Source organism: Synchiropus splendidus, chromosome 17, assembly GCF_027744825.2.
Source record: "Synchiropus splendidus isolate RoL2022-P1 chromosome 17, RoL_Sspl_1.0, whole genome shotgun sequence".
Taxonomy (NCBI): Eukaryota; Metazoa; Chordata; class Actinopteri; order Syngnathiformes; family Callionymidae; genus Synchiropus; species Synchiropus splendidus.
The window spans coordinates 13,704,632-13,722,744 of record NC_071350.1 but is presented as its reverse complement, the minus strand read 5'-3'; the positions used below and the strand labels follow the sequence as shown (position 1 = coordinate 13,722,744).

The 18,113-nt window shown below is 46.6% G+C and overlaps 2 protein-coding genes across 5 annotated transcripts in view; both read left to right on the top strand.

Moving 5' to 3' along the window:
* The first annotated feature begins 102 nt into the window (after window positions 1-102).
* tmem248 (transmembrane protein 248) lies at window positions 103-5,274 on the top strand. 3 transcript variants are annotated; one of them, XM_053848109.1, is made up of 7 exons: window positions 103-443; window positions 2,163-2,321; window positions 2,390-2,678; window positions 3,601-3,751; window positions 3,835-4,018; window positions 4,094-4,237; window positions 4,776-5,274. In XM_053848109.1, exons 1-7 carry the CDS (start codon window positions 441-443, stop codon window positions 4,794-4,796), a joined length of 951 nt encoding a protein of 316 aa, XP_053704084.1. In that variant the 5' UTR covers window positions 103-440; the 3' UTR covers window positions 4,797-5,274. The 3 variants fall into 3 exon arrangements, with proteins under 3 accessions (XP_053704084.1, XP_053704083.1, XP_053704082.1); XM_053848108.1 differs by lacking the exon at window positions 103-443 and adding an exon at window positions 755-854; XM_053848107.1 differs by lacking the exon at window positions 103-443 and adding an exon at window positions 755-887.
* A 2,080-nt stretch (window positions 5,275-7,354) lies between these two features.
* The window catches only part of doc2b (double C2-like domains, beta), a 56,076-nt gene continuing 45,317 nt past the window's right edge, over window positions 7,355-18,113 (top strand). For both annotated transcript variants that reach the window (XM_053848106.1, XM_053848105.1), the window contains exons 1-2: window positions 7,355-7,511; window positions 8,585-9,162. In XM_053848106.1, the coding sequence (XP_053704081.1) occupies window positions 8,817-9,162 (346 nt within the window). In that variant the 5' untranslated portion in view covers window positions 7,355-7,511; window positions 8,585-8,816. The remainder of the gene's footprint in view (window positions 7,512-8,584; window positions 9,163-18,113) is intronic.

The following is an 18,113-nucleotide window of genomic DNA, read 5'->3' as shown; positions in this document are numbered from 1 at the left end:
AGATTGCGTTTTCATTGAATTTATTGTGACACCATTAAAGATGTCAAATATATCTCGCAAACTCCAACGAAGGCGAATTCTTCGTAAGCGTTCTTTTACGTCATCAGATGTGCGGCCGGTTTCGAGCGTAGCTCGTTTGTGAATACGGAAGAAGGCGTTGCTGCAGCGGTCCTCTCTACGCAGTGCGGATCTGTGGCCATGTCGACTGGGAGGAGGACTCTCGTCTCCCGCTGACGCTGTTCCAAACCTGCTCGCCGGCGGAGGATGGGAAGCGCTGTCCGGGTTGTCTGCGACACCGAGAGCCCGGCTGCGACCACAGACAACCGAGACCTGGTTCCGGGCGGGATATTTTAGGCGGGACTAGCTCCGAACAAGCTAGCAGCTGCTGTGGCCCGCGACCAAACCCCGGCGTCCGTCCGTCACATGCGCAGGAGGAGAAAATGGTAGTGATATTCACATGTTTCAATATGATTTCTATTCGTGGTGTCGGGGTTTTCTGTGTGTGGTGAAACGTTTCGTTGTCCGGGTGAGCTGTCACAGAGCCAGCTAGCCTTGCTAGCACGTCCAGGTTGACAGCTCGTGACACCTGCGGTGTTGTTGTTGACTGGAACGCGAAAAAAGACACGACGTTCCTTTTTTCTAGATCGACACCATCGCTCATCAAAGTCTATTCTATGGTGCGCCTCTGTTTCTTTTCCAGTTAAAAACATAGCACCGGCTTTAAACTTGGTTATATAAACAGCATCTGCTTATTAATAGCTGCCTTTTCAGACCTTAGTAATTGTGTTACCAACAATTGGCTGCACGCGTTTTATTGCTGTGTCTGAGACCAAATGTTTCTCATGAAAGTGCAGGTAACTCGACGCAGCGTTGGACCATGTTTTAACGTAAAGATATTTTCTCATACTTAATACAGAAACTTCTCAGCGTTGGCGTGCCTCATGATTGTCACATATTTCCATAAATTTTAAGTGAGATGGATGACACACTCTCTCCTGTTGTATTAAATTCTCTGATCAAAGTTTAAGTATCCATGTAATTAGCATGTAATACAAATGTCCCCTTTGTGGGATGTATCACGGCAGTCTGACATAAAATGAGTAAACAGTCTGTTGTACTTGTTTAAAAAAGTGCTTTAACATCCTCTTATGAAGCAACAGTGTTAGTACTACATAAATATCACGACTATAATCAAGTTTATTGAGACTTGAAGGTCCAAACACGCCAAAACAGGGACGTTATAGTAACATAAATGGCCACACTGTCCACTGACTGAAGTACTTTACTGATGGAACTATATAGCAGTATTGACTTTCATATGTAGTGACAACTGACATGAAGTGCACGTGCTCGAATGTGCTCGACGTTACTGTCCACCACTGCTCAATATTGCATGACTTTCTTCACCACTTTACCAACGTCAGGCAGAACAACGATCATAGTCAACAACATGTTTTGACTGCCTGGCAGGTATTAATCATCTTTACCTCTGGTTATATTACTGCAAGTGCAAGTTTGTAGCTCGAGCTCATCTCCTCTGCTGCCTGTACGTCGGCATCTTGTCTGTGGAAAAAAAAGTTCCTTTAGAGAAAACAACATTCTAAGTCAGGAGATTTAATGGAATTCTAGATGTGCTATTTCCCTCTCTCTGGAAAAGTATCCAATACATCATTTTAAAACCGAGTCATGAGCAAAGTTTCAAAATATTCATGGAATAATTCTGAAACGTTTATTTTCTTTTTACTTTTTACTCCCTGTCTGAAGGGGTTTCTCTGGAAAGACTGGTAATATCCTATAATCTAATCTCCTGTCAAATCTGCTGCTGTTAGTCAATGAAAATATAAACATTCTGCAACAATGCAAGGAAAGGAGCCTCAACGTGAGGATGTGAGTCCAAAGCAGAACTTCTATAGAGAAACCCAAATTTCCCCATTGTGGGCTGAATAAAGGCATTCTAATCTAATGTAAACAATACAATCACAGCATTTTTTATTGAAAATATGGAAGAGAGCTTGGGCTGAGCTGCACTAACCCTGTTTACAGTTCAAAGCCTTGAAACGTCTTCTACACAATGCATCATAAGGGAGCTCCCTTATTCTGTCCTCAATCTCTGCCACTTACAGCATGCTGTGCATGTGTCATGTGACTGGCTCCTGGTCTAGGTTTACCTGCTGACCCCTGTGGAGAACCTGAGGAGCTACATCAACAACCGCCCCCCACTGGTCATTTTTATGATCAGCGTCAGTGCCGTGGCCATCGCCTTCCTGACCATTGGTTACTTCTTCAAGATCAAAGAGATCAAGTCTCCAGAGCTGACGGAGGTGAGAGACAGGACCTGGGCAGATGGGTTGGTTTCTGTGCTGAAGCTCACTTCCTGTTGTTGCCGAAGGACTGGAACACCTTCCTGTTGCGCTACAACGAGCTGGACTTCTGCGTGTCGGAGAACGAGACGATAAAGCACGGCCTGAACGAGTCGACCACGCCGGAGAGCATGGTGGTGACCAGCGGTCAGGCCAGGTCCAGCACCCAGGTCCCCTTGCTGCTGGATGATTCGGGACCAATCAACATCTCGGTGCCCATCACCCTCACGCTGGATCCTCAGCGGCCCTTTGGAGGATACTCGCGGAACATCACCCACTTGTACGCCACCGTGCTCGGGCAGCAGGTCGGCCTGTCAGGTGAGAGTCACCGGAATGTCTCAGGTCAGGGCAGCGATGAGACAAGTTTGACTGGACATCATTCAAACTGGCCCTAAAACATGCAAAAATGTTCAACAATGGAGTTTTTTGTTCTCCATCTGTATGCTGCTTTACCTCCACCTGGGCAGGTTTTAACTTACACATTGCTAAACTTTGAGCTCACCTGCAGCGGCAAGGACAGTAGCTGCAGTGTTGGCGCTTGTGTTGCTGCAGGCGGGGCGAGGAGGAAAACGGGTGTCTGGATACATGGAGTTTAGGGGATTGCGTGTCTGCTTTTTAAATCACCTCTCTAGGGTCTTCATCAGTTGACATAGAACAGCTTGTGATGGTCTGTGTTCTCCAGAGTTAGTTTTGATAAACAGCCATGACAGCATCGTCTCCACTGTCCTCTCTGGAGCAGCCTGGTTTATGTCCCTCTGCATCACAGCTCATAATGTCGTTCACTCTTCCCTCTACGGTCTCATGTCGTATCATCAATGACTGGTGCGGATGATGAGCAGAACATGTCATGGTTCTGCTTGTTGTTGAGTTCTTCCGACTCTCGCAGCTGTTTCCCTGACGCCGTGTCGACGTCACATCAGAGGCGTCTGACAGCCCCAAGAGTCTGACTTCTTTATGCCATAAAAGAATTTGCTGAATAGAATTATTTTATATTTTTTTTGTAAATACTATAAATATAAATAATAATGTACTAAAATGTTTTTATTGATTTTATTTATGATTGTTATATATATATATATATATATATATATATATATATATATATATATATATATATGACTAGAATATTATATAAAAAGATTGAAAGCGTCAGATTCCACACATATTGATATAACTCTGATAAATAATACTGACGACACATGGAGTCATTGCGCTGTAAAACTGTGGCTGTGTTTTTCAGGTCGGGAAGCCCATGAGGAAATCAACATCACGTTCACTCTGCCGGTGTCCTGGAGCTCCGACGACTGCGTCCTGCACGGCCACTGCGAGCAGGTGGTCTTCAGCACGTGCATGACCATCACGGCGTCCAGCAACATCTTCCCCGTCACAGTGTGAGTCCCCCCGCTCCTCCGCTGCAGCTGCGACCGTCTCGGGGAAAAACACTCAGGAACCATCTCGTGCTCTGTGTCAGCAGGCAGCCGCCTCACTGCGTGCCCGAGACCTACACCAACGCCACCTCCTGGTACAAGGTCTTCACCACCGTTCGAGACTCGGACACCAAGTACAGTCAGGACTACAACCCGCTGTGGTGCTACAAAGGTGCCGTCGGCAAGGTTTACCACGCACTCAACCCCAAACTGACTGTCATCGTCCCAGATGTAAGTGTCAGTGCGAGAGTCATGCAGGGAGAGTACATCAGTAATAAAACTTTCTGTGTGGCCCGTGTGTTTCAGGACGACCGCTCGCTCATCAACCTGCACCTGATGCACACGAGCTACTTCCTCTTCGTCATGGTCATCACCATGTTCTGTTATGCAGTCATCAAGGGACGGCCCGGCAAGGTCCGGGTCTCCAACCCAGACTTCTTTCCAGAGAAGGTACGTGGTGATGTGATGACACGGGAAGTCTGCCTTGTGTTTTTGGATTTCAGTTGAGCCTCATGATCCTAGAACTCAAGGATCCTTTCACTTTCGAAGCTTTTTCCGTGGTTCAGTCCAAGGTCAACTCTGGGACATCATTTAGCCTGCAAGGTAGAGGATCACCTGCTGAGCCTCACCGTCATTTTTGAAGTGGAGTTGAGGACATAAACATGGAGTGAAGGGCTTCAGTCCCTCCACTAGATTTGAGGATCAGTTGGTTTCAGAAGTTCTGTGTAGAGGATGTGTAGGTCAAGAAGCTGAAGCTTCAGTGAGTGGACCATCTTGGTGGTTCGGCTTAAGGGGAGGGTCTGAGAAACTAGTGTGTGAGGTGAGGATGAACAGGCCGGTGCGAGTGGCCACCATGGGTTCCAAGTGAAGAGCTGCCTGCTGACTGAGTCAAACTGACTACCCTCTAGTTTGAGGGAGACCACCTGAATTTCAGGATTCTGTCTTTGCGTCTTGTGCTTTAGCATCAGTGTGTCTTGTCTCTCACCAGGTGGCGCTGTCGGACGGTTGAGTCGAACGTTAATCCTCTCAGAACTTTCCTGAGTCCAAGGAATCGAATCTCGACCTCCCACTTGCTCGGTGGACATCAAGGCGAAGGAGCTCCATCGCTCTGTCGACACGTCTCTCTGTGCAACGTTGGGTTGGTCCAACCAAAGATCTCAAGTGCCTGTCGCTGTTGTGTAAATATCTCTAGAACCTTCCGTCTTTCTGGGTTTCTTTGTTTGCCTCTTTGAGTCCCCCGGTGCCATAGGACTACATGCAGTACGCCCACCCGGCCCAGACCCTTGCAGCCTCCTCTCTCGGATGTTTGAGGTGGAAGAGTCCGAGTGGTGGAAGCTGGTCAGAGGCATCAACAGAACCTCACCTGTTGAAGGGTTTCGATCGATCAATTCTGCACTTTAGGTCAACAACTGTCGGTTTCTCTGGTGGTCATGTGACTTTGTACATCGAATACAAACCACTTCAAGTGACTTGTTTCTTTTTTTTTTTTTTTTTTTTTCATGATTTGACAGAAAATCACTTTGGAACTCCAATTTGGTCTCTTGATGAGTGATGATGAAGGGTTGCTTTATTAATGAATATAAAGATAATGTGTGACTGAGTTCAAATTGAATCATAAAATATAAAAGCAATTCTCATGAAGCTTTTGTTTTGTAGTGGAATCAATATGGTTACATTTTAGCATTTCTTTATATTTAAAATTGCATTATGTTTATTTTTCTAATTCATTTGCATCAGCAAAAGTAATTTAAAGTTGTAATAATTGTCATAAATTGTCATTTCCACCGAAATTCAACTTTAAATTTATAACATAAAATCCTTTTTATTTTATTTGGACTGTCAACATATATCAGTCAGCCATATCAAACATTAATATCAAGTGTGAAGACTTTTTTTTGCCTTCCATCTTCATCATCATCATCATCTGCCTCTAGTTCTCTGCAGGAAGCGAAGCAGGAAGTTTTCTTGCCTTATCAGTACTTGCTACGGTCTGTCCTTCCTTCCTTCGTCTCCTTCACTTGTGTTTTTCTCGCCGATGAAAAATCACTGTTTGAATTTCAATAATTTATTTGTATTTAACTGAAACTATATTTCCTGTCTTGCACTTTTTCTGTGGAGGTGTTGATCTATTTATGATTGCAAATGTAGGTGTTCTGGTTAGACGTGAGCGTCAGCAGGAGACGGAAGAAAGAGCGAATATTAGCTGGAATCCATATCACTGTATTTGTCATATCGGCATTTTTCATCATTATTTTTACTTGCCAATCCTCATATATTAGTATTCATTTATTTTAGGTGATATGTTTTTATTTTACGATATAGTTTTGGATTTCCAACATTCCAAAAAACTTTTTTGATCATGTGTAATATTTGATTTAAAATATTAAAATAATTTCAATGGTAAATATTAATGATAAATCTGCACGATTATGTGTTTATGATTTACTTTTTTTTGTTGGAATACTGTAAACAACTTTGGTTTCCTATTTTTCACGGCGCTAACGCTGACTTTTATTCGAGCTTTAAACCTCAGTTTCTTTTGTGAACACAGGTGACCCACCTGTGTCCTGCTCGCTCTGTCACTCCTGCTTCAGGCCGCGACTCTCCCCATGTGACCTGCAGCGTCTGCCCGCCTCACTTATCTAGCTCACTGATGAATGTACTTAGCTATACACCACATAATCTCAACTACGCTCACAACCTTCATTAGAATTGGAGAGGTGTTTTCTTGTAGTTAACGATTTGTTTAGTGGCAGAAAGTCATGTGATCACTACAATGGATTTGTCATTCGATGTTTGCGAGTCTTATGAATTTTATTGGGACATTTCGCTCGGGCCAGTCAATGCGCTGACTGGTCATAACATTATGACCACCTTCTTATTGCTGTGTCGCTCAACTGCAACACAAAGGTGGTGGCAATAATGTTGTGGCTTTCTTGGTGAACTCTATGACCCCACCCAGGTTGTCGACAAACCTATCTGACCCAACAGGAACCTATTGCAGTCCTTGACTTGCACAGATCCTGCTGTGGTACCGAACTGACTTCCACAGCCTGGGTGGGTCCACATTGAGTGACGTCCGCTCATCCTCGGTCCTGATTTGTAGATGCCTTAAGTTTTCTTTGAGACACCAACTGTAACCTTCACACGAGCGAACACTATCCCTGTGTACAGACTGGCATCATCTCAGCAGCTCATCCGTCCCGTCGTGTCAGCAGCGCTTGCAGGCGAGTATCGAGCCGACTCTGTGCCTTCTGCTCCCGAGCTGCGTCCTCTGTGTATATATGTACGGTAGATCTGGGCGGAGCCTCACCCTGTCTAGGACTCTCCAGTGGAACTGCTGTAAATGGAAGTTGTAATAAAAGGTTCCAGCTTCAAACACTGTGGCCTCCGTTTCTCTGTGCTGCTGCCTTAAACCTCTTCTCCCAAACAGTCTCACTCTGACCGAGGAGCGTCTCGGACCCCATCGATAAAGCTGACGCATAAGTTAGAAGAGGTTGTACTGGGAACTAGGAGTCTATAAACGAATGCACAAGTGGAAGCTACACTTCACCTCGTCTCCAGCAGATGGCGCTCCAACCTGCTCGTTTTCAAAGTACAAATCTTGAATTCCAGGTGTGACTCCTACGCGCTTCTCCAGCTTCAGACATGACCCTTCGACTTATATAAGGGCGTTTCAAAGCTTCTGAGTGGCAGGAAAGACTTCGCTCTCAACATGTCTGTGGTCAGTATCTGCTGCTAACATGCTAACACCTGTTGCTCTGTTAGGTCAGTACGTTAGCTTAGTGGCTAAGTTGTTGCCAGTACGTGTTGAACTTTTCTGTGAATTTACCTCCTTCAGTCGTTTTTTATGGTCGAATCTTACCTTAAATTGTGTGTTTGTTCTAAATAATAGTTTTCTGAATAGCAATGACTATTTCTGAAGCTGACATCGGAGTGTTAAACAAGCTAAATGTTCATTTTGCAATACATTCCGGTTAGGACGAAAAAATATCTATACATATATATATATATGCGTATAGTAACCAATTAGTCAACAAGTTTTGCGTCGTTTGAAATTATCTGAACCATTAAGTTTGAAACTATCTCATGAAGACGCGTTGTTGGTGTTTCATTCCTTCATGGCATTGTAACCAGTGAACGCAAGGTGGCGCCATTGTGTCTGCTTGTTGACGCATCAGGTTGCGGTCCATGTTTTGTTGAAGCTGATGGTTGCTGTCTTGAAAACTAGCCGCGCAATGTCACTCCACCCACAGTGTCCGCAAGTCCATATTTAATTTGCAGACTAAGCAGTTAAAAAGAATGATGTTGGTGGATGAGATCTGCAGATACCGGCAGCAGGTCACGGGGGCAGCAGCTGGTGCAAAGAGGCCCCACTTGAATCATCACGTGGCTGAGGTCTCGGACTGGTGATCTTACCTTTCATTCAGCTTCAGACCTAACAGTCTAGAGTGGTTCTACCATCTTATGACGTTCAACCTGGTGCTCCTCCACCCGCGCACCTGCGAGTCCGTCTAGATCCGCTCCTCGGTTCCTACACGTCTCTCACGCACACAGTGGAGCAGGCGTCATCACAAGCAGGCGCACACACACATACATACTCATGCGCACACACGCAACAGATGGAGGGGGTTAATGTCATCATTAAGCGCTTCGGCCGACGGTTCCTGTTTACCGGCTGGTTGCTAGGCAGTGACATCAGCTGATCCCTCCCCCCCTCCCTGTCTAATCCTCCCTCTCCGGCACACTCCCTCTCGCTCCTGACGCTCTCTCTTTCTCTCTCTCTCTCTCCGACAGGCGGCTCAGACGTGGGCAGCGTGCAGGGGGGACAGAACCAGCAGAACGGGTCAGCACGGTCAGGACCTCCATGTAGACCGGGCTGGACGACACCTTGACCTGCGCCCATCCGCCCGCCGGTCACTGTCCAGGAGAGGAGGACGGGGGGCACCTGGCCTCCTTTGTTTATGTTTGTTTTTGTTTATTTTTTTTCTCACTTTTTTCGGCGAAGGCTCCGAACTGGACCGCATGCATGACACAACGCAAAGGGGAGAAGCCCACCATCAGCATCCAGGAGCACATGGCCATTGACGTGTGCCCGGGACCCATCCAGCCCATCAAGCAGATCTCCGACTACTTCCCCCGGTACCCGCGGGGCCTCCCCCCTGCCGCGCCGCCGCACCTTGTGGCCGGGCCCCTGCGCTCTGCCCTCGCTGCTGCCGCCGCCTCCTCCTCCTCCTCCTCCCCACAGGCAGACCCGGACCGACCCAATGAGGATACCCCAGATCGAGCTGGCGTGGCCGGAGCCGCCGCCTCGTCTCAGGTCTCCAGGAGGGACGAGGAGCCGGATGTTGAGGGATATGACTCGGACGACTCCAGTGAGTGATTCAACATGTGTCTGTCTCTCTGTTACTTCCTCCCCCGTTTTCTGTGGACTCTCTTCCCTCCGTTTCTCCGCTCTGCAGCAGCAGAGAACTCTTTCGCTCTCAGGCAGCCAACTGTTGCTGACGCTCCCCCTCCCTCGTCTCCCCCTCGTCTCTCGCTCCTCCTGATTTTTATCAAACGTGTTCGTCGTCCTGTTTTCTGATTTTCCAGTGACGGTGGTTCCGTCCGTCGCTCTCGCGGCGGTGAATGATTCATGGCAGTCTTGCACTGAGCATCTGCAACACCTCGACACGCTGGAAGAGCGCGTGTGTGTGTTTGAATCATTAGGGTGTGTGGAGAAATGTGTGAGCCGTCCTCAAGACGTAATCCAGTCCAGCGCACTGCCACAACCTAAATATGGTGTTTTTCAAGATGGTTACAAAGTATGGCAAAATATTTTTAATATTTACTTATACATTTCGCTGTCATATTGACTTTTCAAAGCATTGAAATGACAATAATTCAAATTCTGTTCTCATAAATGTACTTAATAAATACATGTTACATATATATTACATTTATAATATATATATATAATATTATTTGAATTGCTGCAGATTTCCCCCCTTTCTGTTTCAGAAAGATGCTCACTGATAAACCAGAATGATGAGTAGATCATTGATGAATGAAATGATATTGGGAGAATAAGGAGGAGGTGAAGTTGGGGGTCGGGGAGGGGGGTGATGAGGTGACAATATTTGGACTCAGTCGGCCTGAGTGATGGACATAGATGAAGGGAAGTGAAGAAGAGAGTGCAGTCAGGGAGATGGGGCGTTGCAGGCTTTTGATCCAGTCAAGCACGTATTGTTTAACCCGTCAAGTGTCAGCTGACACCAGCAGCAGCAGCAATCTTCAGATGCCGGACTGGTTCTATGGAGTGACTGGATGGATCAAAGACCTACACCAGACCTGCCCTTAGAGGACCGGTTTGACGACCCCTGGGTTTGAGATTGAGGGGTCAGTAGAGTCAGAGATGAAGATGCTGAGGTTCTCCTGGGGTGTGACTCAAAAGGTCACGATCAGAAATGAGTGTATCAGAAGGACGGTCTTGGACCAAGAATGTTGGAGGTCAAGAAGAAGAGGAACAGATGAGGCTGGCAGATGAATGAGGACACGGAGGTGTGTCTCGTGAGTGAGCAAGACAGGTGGAGATGGAGGACTTGCTATGAAGATCTGGCCATAGAGGAATTGAATTTATTAACGCAGTGAAATCGTTGAAAGAATATTCATCCCTTTGGAGAAATGTGAGACTGATGAGCTGATCTTCTCTCACACTGGGTGAATATAAAGCGACAGGAAAATGAGAATTTCTCAGAAGCCGAATGTATTTTAAATTCAGCTTTTACGACACATTGTATGGGATTTACTTCTGACAACTGTGAAATTGAAGTTTGATCGATTCAAAATAGAGTCACTCTCATCCCATTCAACAGCCAACTGCAGCTTTGAAGGTCGTTCGATGGAAAATATATATATATATTATTTTTTTTGTAAAATTGATAATCGTAACCTGTTTTAAAAAAATGAGTCCTCTCAGAGATTTGTACTGTAAGCAAACTTCTGTCTAAAAATTTATTTAAGTTCTCGTAACCACATCATTTCAAGGTCATTGTAGAGCTCTAAAAACAGGAAGAATGGGTCTCTAAAACCCACGTGGACATGTTTGCTATGACAACAATAATAGAAGAAGTGGCCCAGAAATGTCTTTAAACAAATAAAAATAGCTTGAAACGTCCTAAAAATATCCCTCAAGTCAGCGAGTGTTTCAGTCTAGTCTGGTGGTGGCGGTTACCTGACAGGCCAGCGGGTTAGTTTGTTTGATTGATAACCTGGAGTGAGGACCTCCATCTGTCCTCACCGGATCAGCAGCGACCGTGTCCGTGTGTTCGCGCGGCTCTCTGTGTGACAGCAGAGCGGCTTCCCGTGGTTAATCCGGGCAGCGTGGCGGAGCAGGGGCGGGGCCTGGGTCAGTCTCTAATCTGGACTGGTGCGGGGGAGGCACGGCGGCCTGGCAGATGTTGACTTCTGACCGCCGCTCAAACCAGATGTGGCTCAGCAGCGGTGTCTCTTCAGATTAGGGTGAAAGTTGAACCTCCCGTCTGTTGTTTGTTCTGACATAATTAACACAGGGGGGCGCTGTCGCATACTTATGACCCTCCCGCTCCTCATGTGATGTTCAAGTGGACCTCTGCTTCTGTGACTCATTTTGACTCCTCAGTAGATGGTGTGGTGTATCTGGTATTGAGGTGTTTCGCTCACTTGTCCACAGGTGCGTAACACCTTCGAGCATCTAAGACAGAATGGATGCGCTCAGTAGCACAGTGAAATCCCAAAAATGACAGAGCAAGGTCACAGAGGTCGCCGACTCTCAGCAGCAAACTTCACGCAGCCTTCAGATTAGACCACACGGTCCAACTCACCGACTCTACAGCAGTGGAGACGTTCCCTGGAGATGGGTTGACGCCTTCGTCTAGAAGGAAACATCTCCAGCAACTTAAATACCAAATCTCTTCATTATCCTGTTGTTTGTCGCTGGCGCTTAGTAACAAGGCTCAAATTAGCTGCTGATGATCCAGTGAGACTCCATCCAGGTCTGCGCGACTCCCCAGGGGGCCCAGACGGAGGCTGGTGGTCCTCTCCCCGGTGAGAGGGTCACAGTCAGGCACCCCGCCGCCTCATCTGCATAAGAGCACCAGTCTGTCAGATTCAGTGTGACTCAACTGAGATTTTAATTAAAGCGGAAAAGTGCATCACCCAGTGAGCGTCGGCGCCCCCTACCTCCCCCCCAACACACACACACACACACCAACAGCTGTAATCGGAACCAATTGGACACCCGGGTCAGTGCCACATCAATTAGTGGTGGTTTGTGTGTGGTGTCGGGAGCAAGGCTGAGCGACCGCCTCGACCCCAGCGCCGGCCAGAGACGCTGTGTGGCGCACAGATAAGAGGAAGCTGACAGGTGATAATGTTTTCACTCTGCACTCCCCTGAGAGTTGCTCCTCAGTCGCCAGGGACCAAGTCGCCGCCGAGCTACATCACCTCCCACACTGGAAGACGCCGGCGCTTTAATGAGTGAAAACAAGTTGATATTCCGCAGCGCCGGCGATGAGTCGCAGGTGCCTGAAGGACACGAGTCCATTCACCAGCAGACACGAGTTAAAAGCTCTGAAATGCTGATGAAGTTTCAAGCAAAAAATCAGCTGGAGCTGAGCCTCACACACGCATGTTCAAAAACCAAGTAAAATAACGGTCAAAGAAACTTCTCAAAAACCAAGGAAATGTATTAAATGACATTGCTTTTACAACAATTTACAATACAACAAATGAATTCCTCCTTTAGTGAATTGAGGACATATTGCTCAAGTTGACACAAAACTGACACTGTTGACAAAGTTCCGCCTGTAAGTCACATCCAAAATGTCCGCCACATAAGCCCCGCTGTGACGCCCGTCAGGTCACGTGACCAGATTTGCTTCCAAGTGTTTCAAGTTCATCAGATATGAGCACCGTCATCCCGCTGAGCTGGTTATATAACGGACTATAATTCCAGATATTAGACCGGTCCCTCATCCACGTTTGACTTTCCCCGCACTTCTCTCTCTGATTCCAGCCGGCTCCAGTGGACCGGTTTGATCAGGCTGAAGCGCCTCTGGGGGAGTGCGGCTTGTTTGCTGAAATTAATTCCTGGTGTCCGATCGCTCGTTGTTCGTGGTGATCAATCACGGTTTGGTTCAGCAGCAGTGTGTGGGCGCCTGGAGCGCCGAGATCTGGATTAGAGCCCAAGCAGCTGGACGGCCCTTTTAACTCGGCTCCAAACCTTCGCTAGGTTGCAGAGATACTCTGATATTGATGTCTGTCAGAGGGAGGCGCGTGTGGAGTGACCAGTCTTTGGTGGTCTGCGACAGACAAAGAAGGGAAGGCAGTGAAGTGCAGTGACCTCCTGAGATCCTGCCAGTGATCTTGTTCCACCCTGGTGATAGTACTAGTCTCGGCTGAAAAAGGAGCTCTGAGCCTATATTTTGAGCCCTACGCCTTCTACCTTAGGACCCCGATAGTAGCGCTCTGGGGTTCAGTTTGTCATTGTCTTGCTTTTGTTTCGTCAATGGGGAGCAACACGCTTTGAAAAACATGATCTCAGATGATCATTCGCAGGTGGGCCACGATGTCTCTGCTGACTTGTGTACGCGTCACCCTCGGTGTTGTTGAGACAGTCTGTTTTCGACAGTGGAGGATTCCCTCTCTCCACAGCAATCCCATTCTTTCAAATCCTCCTCTGTACGGTCGATATTCGCCAGTCCCGTCTGGGCTCCCAAGGACTCGGAGATCTCTGGGATCCCAGCGGAGGGTGGGCTCCGTTGGCTCTGGATCACCTGGACTCAAACCAAGCTGGCAGCAAAAGTCCTTGTGTAGGAGTTCCACTTTATTGCTCGGCTCCTTGGAGGCGCCGTCGTGTCTCGCTGCAAGCAACAAGATTTCTGCTTTTCATGCCGAGTTTGTTTGATTTCCAGATATATGGGCTTTGAAGCGAAGCATCATGGGAGTTGAAGAGTCAGCTGGCGAACTGACATTTGGGCAGCTGCAGGCAGATTGTTTTCTTTTCTGCAGTGAGTGACGATCGGTCACCCATTCTCCATGCAGTGGACAGACAGTGGACAGTTATTCAGAGGGACTGTTCGTGCAGAAGTCAATTTGGTCTCCCGGATGACCTTTAACCTCCGTCTCATGTCAGAGACGCATGTTTGATCCCAGGCACAAACCTCGTCTGTGTGTGTTCGAGTCAGGCTTTGTCGCAGAGAGGAGCAGATTATTCCTATGAATAAATCCCAACAAATGAGTTCGGGTTACAAAAGCGACGGGAAAATCCTGGCTCATCCGAAATCAACTTCCCCGTGTCCCCGCCAGTCTCTCGGTGAGGATCACGTGATAAATCTGCACTTTCCCCCCCTGAATCTGATGACATTTAATTGTCGTTAAGTTGGCGAGAGGTAACATGTTTAGTATTCATGCTGTGCCTCAGCTTCAGTCGATTTAAATACCATGAGAGAGGCTTACATAAAGATCCACTCTGTGCTGGCACCAGGACTCAAGTAGCCGGGCTTGACTCATGCGGAAGCCGCGGTCAGAACAAGCGCTGGAAAACACCATCTCTAGTTCTGTGAAGCCTCATCAATATGTGCAGAGGCGAGTTTGACTCGCTAAATGTTCAACCAGGATGAGGTAATGGACGGGACGCTATATTTTTAGACGCTAATCCTTGCATGTCATTACTGTATGACAGATGTTTTAAATCTCCACGGTGAGCTGACCCGACTGTGTGCTTCATGTTGCTACCTTTCTCTTGCCTTCATTTCACCTCAAACTAGCTGTTTTCAAGCCAGCAACTGGGTGCTATCTGTTATCAAATTAATAACTATATTATGAGGGGTCATGACCACTAAGATGTTGTGTATTGCCATGTGGTTATAGTTGTTTGCATACCAGCCACAAAACTAGGTTTTTAGTTAGGATTTTTTTTTTCAGATGGTGCCCCCTCTGGCCAAAGGGTGAAGTGCTTTACTATGACTACTGCTGTGAAAAAATAGGTGCAATGTCTAAAAAGAGTGCGTCCATAAAACATCCAGATAGCCAGCTAGCTATTAGCGTGCATGATACCGCCCAAACATTGGTGCTTTGAGTCATGAAAAAGGTGCCTCTTGAGAATGACACAGCATCCCATATACATTTTGACATGATGTGTACCTCAGTACGTGTGAAAACTATAAGGTAGACACCCATCACGTTCACATAAGTGTGAGGTGGTGGCGCGCTCTTGTGCGTGTAGTGTAGTAGACATGTTTTGCTTGCGCTCCGTGGAGGAAATATACTAAATCGATATAAATCTTTTGCACCTGTATATACAAAAACCTTCTGAGTTAAGATTACGTATTTAAACACAATGCCTCCTAAGAAGGATCCCGAAAAGGAACAGAAAGCCACAAGTTCCGGCACACGTGCTAGCGTGAAGAGTGAGGACATATTAGCATCTATCACTAAACAGAGTGAGTTGGTGAATTCGCTGAAAAAGTTACTGGAGGGACGGTTGGACTCTATCGAAGAAACTCTCGACCCTTCAGAAGGACAGCCGAGAGCCTCACCAGCGCCTAACATCAGCACCTAACATCAGCGCCTAACATCCCAGCATTGAAGAGGCTTTGTCGTCGATAGCCGTTCGTCACTGCGCTGGAGGCCATGTGTGCAGAGTTGAAGTCGACTAACAGCATGCTAAAGACCAAACTAAGCAAGCTGCAAGGGTCGCTCTAGGCAGCAAAATATCCAAATTGTTGGCATCACAGAAGGTGAAGAGGAAGGTAACCCTATGCGCTTCGTCTCTCAGCACACGTAAGTGTGAGGCATCCCCCTTGTCTCACATTCTCACTCCTCAGGTGTAAAATATTGGCCTTTGTCAAGTGGATTTTTGCATCCACTACTGATGCCAAAGTTAACTTTTTGCTTTAGATGCCTTCTGCCTTTAGACGATTTAGCTGAATTGTGTCCCCTCCGGTGGCATTTCCTGATGCTGATAATGTGCACAGGAAGACATTTATACATACCAAGTGACATCGAATTGCATTCCAAGATCAGCGTGTTAAAAAGGAGTGGCACGGCAAGGCTTAGCCCTAACCCAAACCATTTTTTAACATGTTCAGCTGAAGGTGTCAGGATGTGCCGCGGGAAGTAGGGCTGGGTATCGATTCTAATTTCAAGAATCGATTCGATTCCGATTCTCATGACTTGGAATCGATTATCACGATTCGATTCGATTCGATTCGATCCGATCTCGATTCAGGTTAGTATTTAAACCATTTTCTGAGCTGTTGGCATGATCACATGACAAGTTACACAACATATTAATACTAGTACCATATTGACATTCAACAGGAAATTAATGAAGGATTCACAGTAAATGATAATAAAGATCCAGACACAGAAGGCCAGATGTGACTGCTCATGGGACTGGTGCATTATTAGAAATATGACATGAAAAATTCACCCAAAAGATGCTGCTGTTTAATACTAATGCGTTTTTATTTTATTACCAAAATGAAAAAAAGATATTCTCAGCCATTGAAAATGTAAACAGAGTGCTGGTGACTGACTTCACAGCAACCTGACGGTCAATGGTCAGTATGTAAACAGTTCTATGTGGTCTGTAGTACGTACGACAAGAGGTCCCACTCCTCATCAATATAGTGAGTTGTCAGATTCGTGTAAGATTGCGAAGATGTCCATGCATCACTTGTAATGCCCCCCTGACTGCTGACTGAAGCTTACTTTTCACGTTTTCTTTGACTGACTGGTGCATGTTTGGGATAACAGACGTTTGCGAGACACCGTAACATAGTGAGGCTCTGTTACTTTCATTAGCCGCCTGAAGCCCTCGTTTCCGACGACGGAAGACGGGCGCATATCTTTGCAAATGAAGCCCACAATCGCTTCAGTTATTTTGACAGAGCGTGCAGAATTACCCGGTAGTGGTAAAGTTCGCTCGAGTTTCATTTGTTGTGGCCCGGTGGATGGCTTGGACAGGAGCGCTGGGTGATGTCGCGTCACGTGACTCGTGAGGTGGGTCATATTTCCGCAATACTGCAACACTTCCAGTACCTCCATTAGGCATACGTGCTAATTGCTATGCTTTTGTCGAACGCGTTTTTGGTTTGGTCGCGTCTGAACGTTGTGAGGAGGCATGTTGTTTTGACTTTGGTGTCCCAGGTGCGCGCATGCGCACGCACCCAGAGAATATGTGTTAAAACGTAAATTAATTAATCCGATCTTTGGACCTACGAATCGATTTTATGGAATTGATGTACGATTCGATTCAGAATCGGAAAATCGATTTTTTAAACACAGCACTAGCGGGAAGGCAACCATTTGATTCAACTGGAAGCCTTTGTCGTCAGTATGTGACGCCTCGTGTCCGTGACTAAATCTGTGGTTGTCAGCAGAGTCTGCACAGCAGGAAGAGCTTCAGACAATCCGCTCTTTGTTTTATTGAGCACGTCGTGTTTCCCTAGTTTAAAATTGGTTTAATCTTCCAATAATGCTGATGGATTTGCGCGGCATGTCGACCTAAAGCTTCACACCGAATGGTGTGATCAAAGTATCTGGCAGAAGGGAATCCAAACTGTGCTGCTGCTTCTGTGAATCCCTCTGTGATCCTGCAACATGTCAGGGGTTAAAAAAACCTTCCTCACTATCCACTCAGACTTTGTCTCTCCCTGGGTCTGTGGCACAACAAAAACCCCACACAAAGACCCTAAACTGAAAATTCAGAACGCACAAAGCAGCGCTGAGAGTTTGAAAGGAATTTAGCCGCTTGCTGCGTTGTGACTCATAAACCAGACTGAATTCTGGACTGTTTGTCAGGCCGAAACCCACAGAGCAAGTCATCCGTAGAGTTTTACCTCATCAGGTATCGATCGAGAGAGTGAGCGGAAGAGTGGGCCGAGTGATCGCTCCAGTGCCAGCAAATTTAGTCAAAGAAATATTACTTTCCAGTCTATTTATTCTAAAATATCAGGTCCTGGTGGCTTTCCAGAGGAGTATTTACTGAGCCGCAAGCCAGAGTGGAAACGATTGCGGCATCACCTTCTGTAGGCGAGGAAACCGGCGGATAAAAATACTCACACATTTATCTGTTTTTATTTTTTTTTTGTCTGGCAACTTTACAAATTATTCTGAGAACCATATAGCGCAGGGAGATTGACACTTTATCATCGACGTCGCCGCTTCAGTCGTCAGCTGTTACTGAGACCTGGTGTTGTATGGAGGACTCGTCTGCTCACCCAGGGAGTTGTACGAGACTCTTGAGGGGATAAAACATGCTTGTCTCACCTGAGTCTGCCCACACTTGCTCAGAAAATGT

Excerpts from the sequence above, each read along its gene's own strand:
- tmem248 (XM_053848107.1), top strand. The coding sequence starts at position 834 with ATGTTTCTCATGAAAGTGCAGGTAACTCGACGCAGCGTTGGACCATGT. Across the intron at positions 4,019-4,093 it reads TGACTGTCATCGTCCCAGAT|GACGACCGCTCGCTCATCAA; the intron begins GTAAGTGTCAGT and ends CGTGTGTTTCAG. Across the intron at positions 4,238-4,775 it reads CAGACTTCTTTCCAGAGAAG|GTGGCGCTGTCGGACGGTTG; the intron begins GTACGTGGTGAT and ends GTCTCTCACCAG.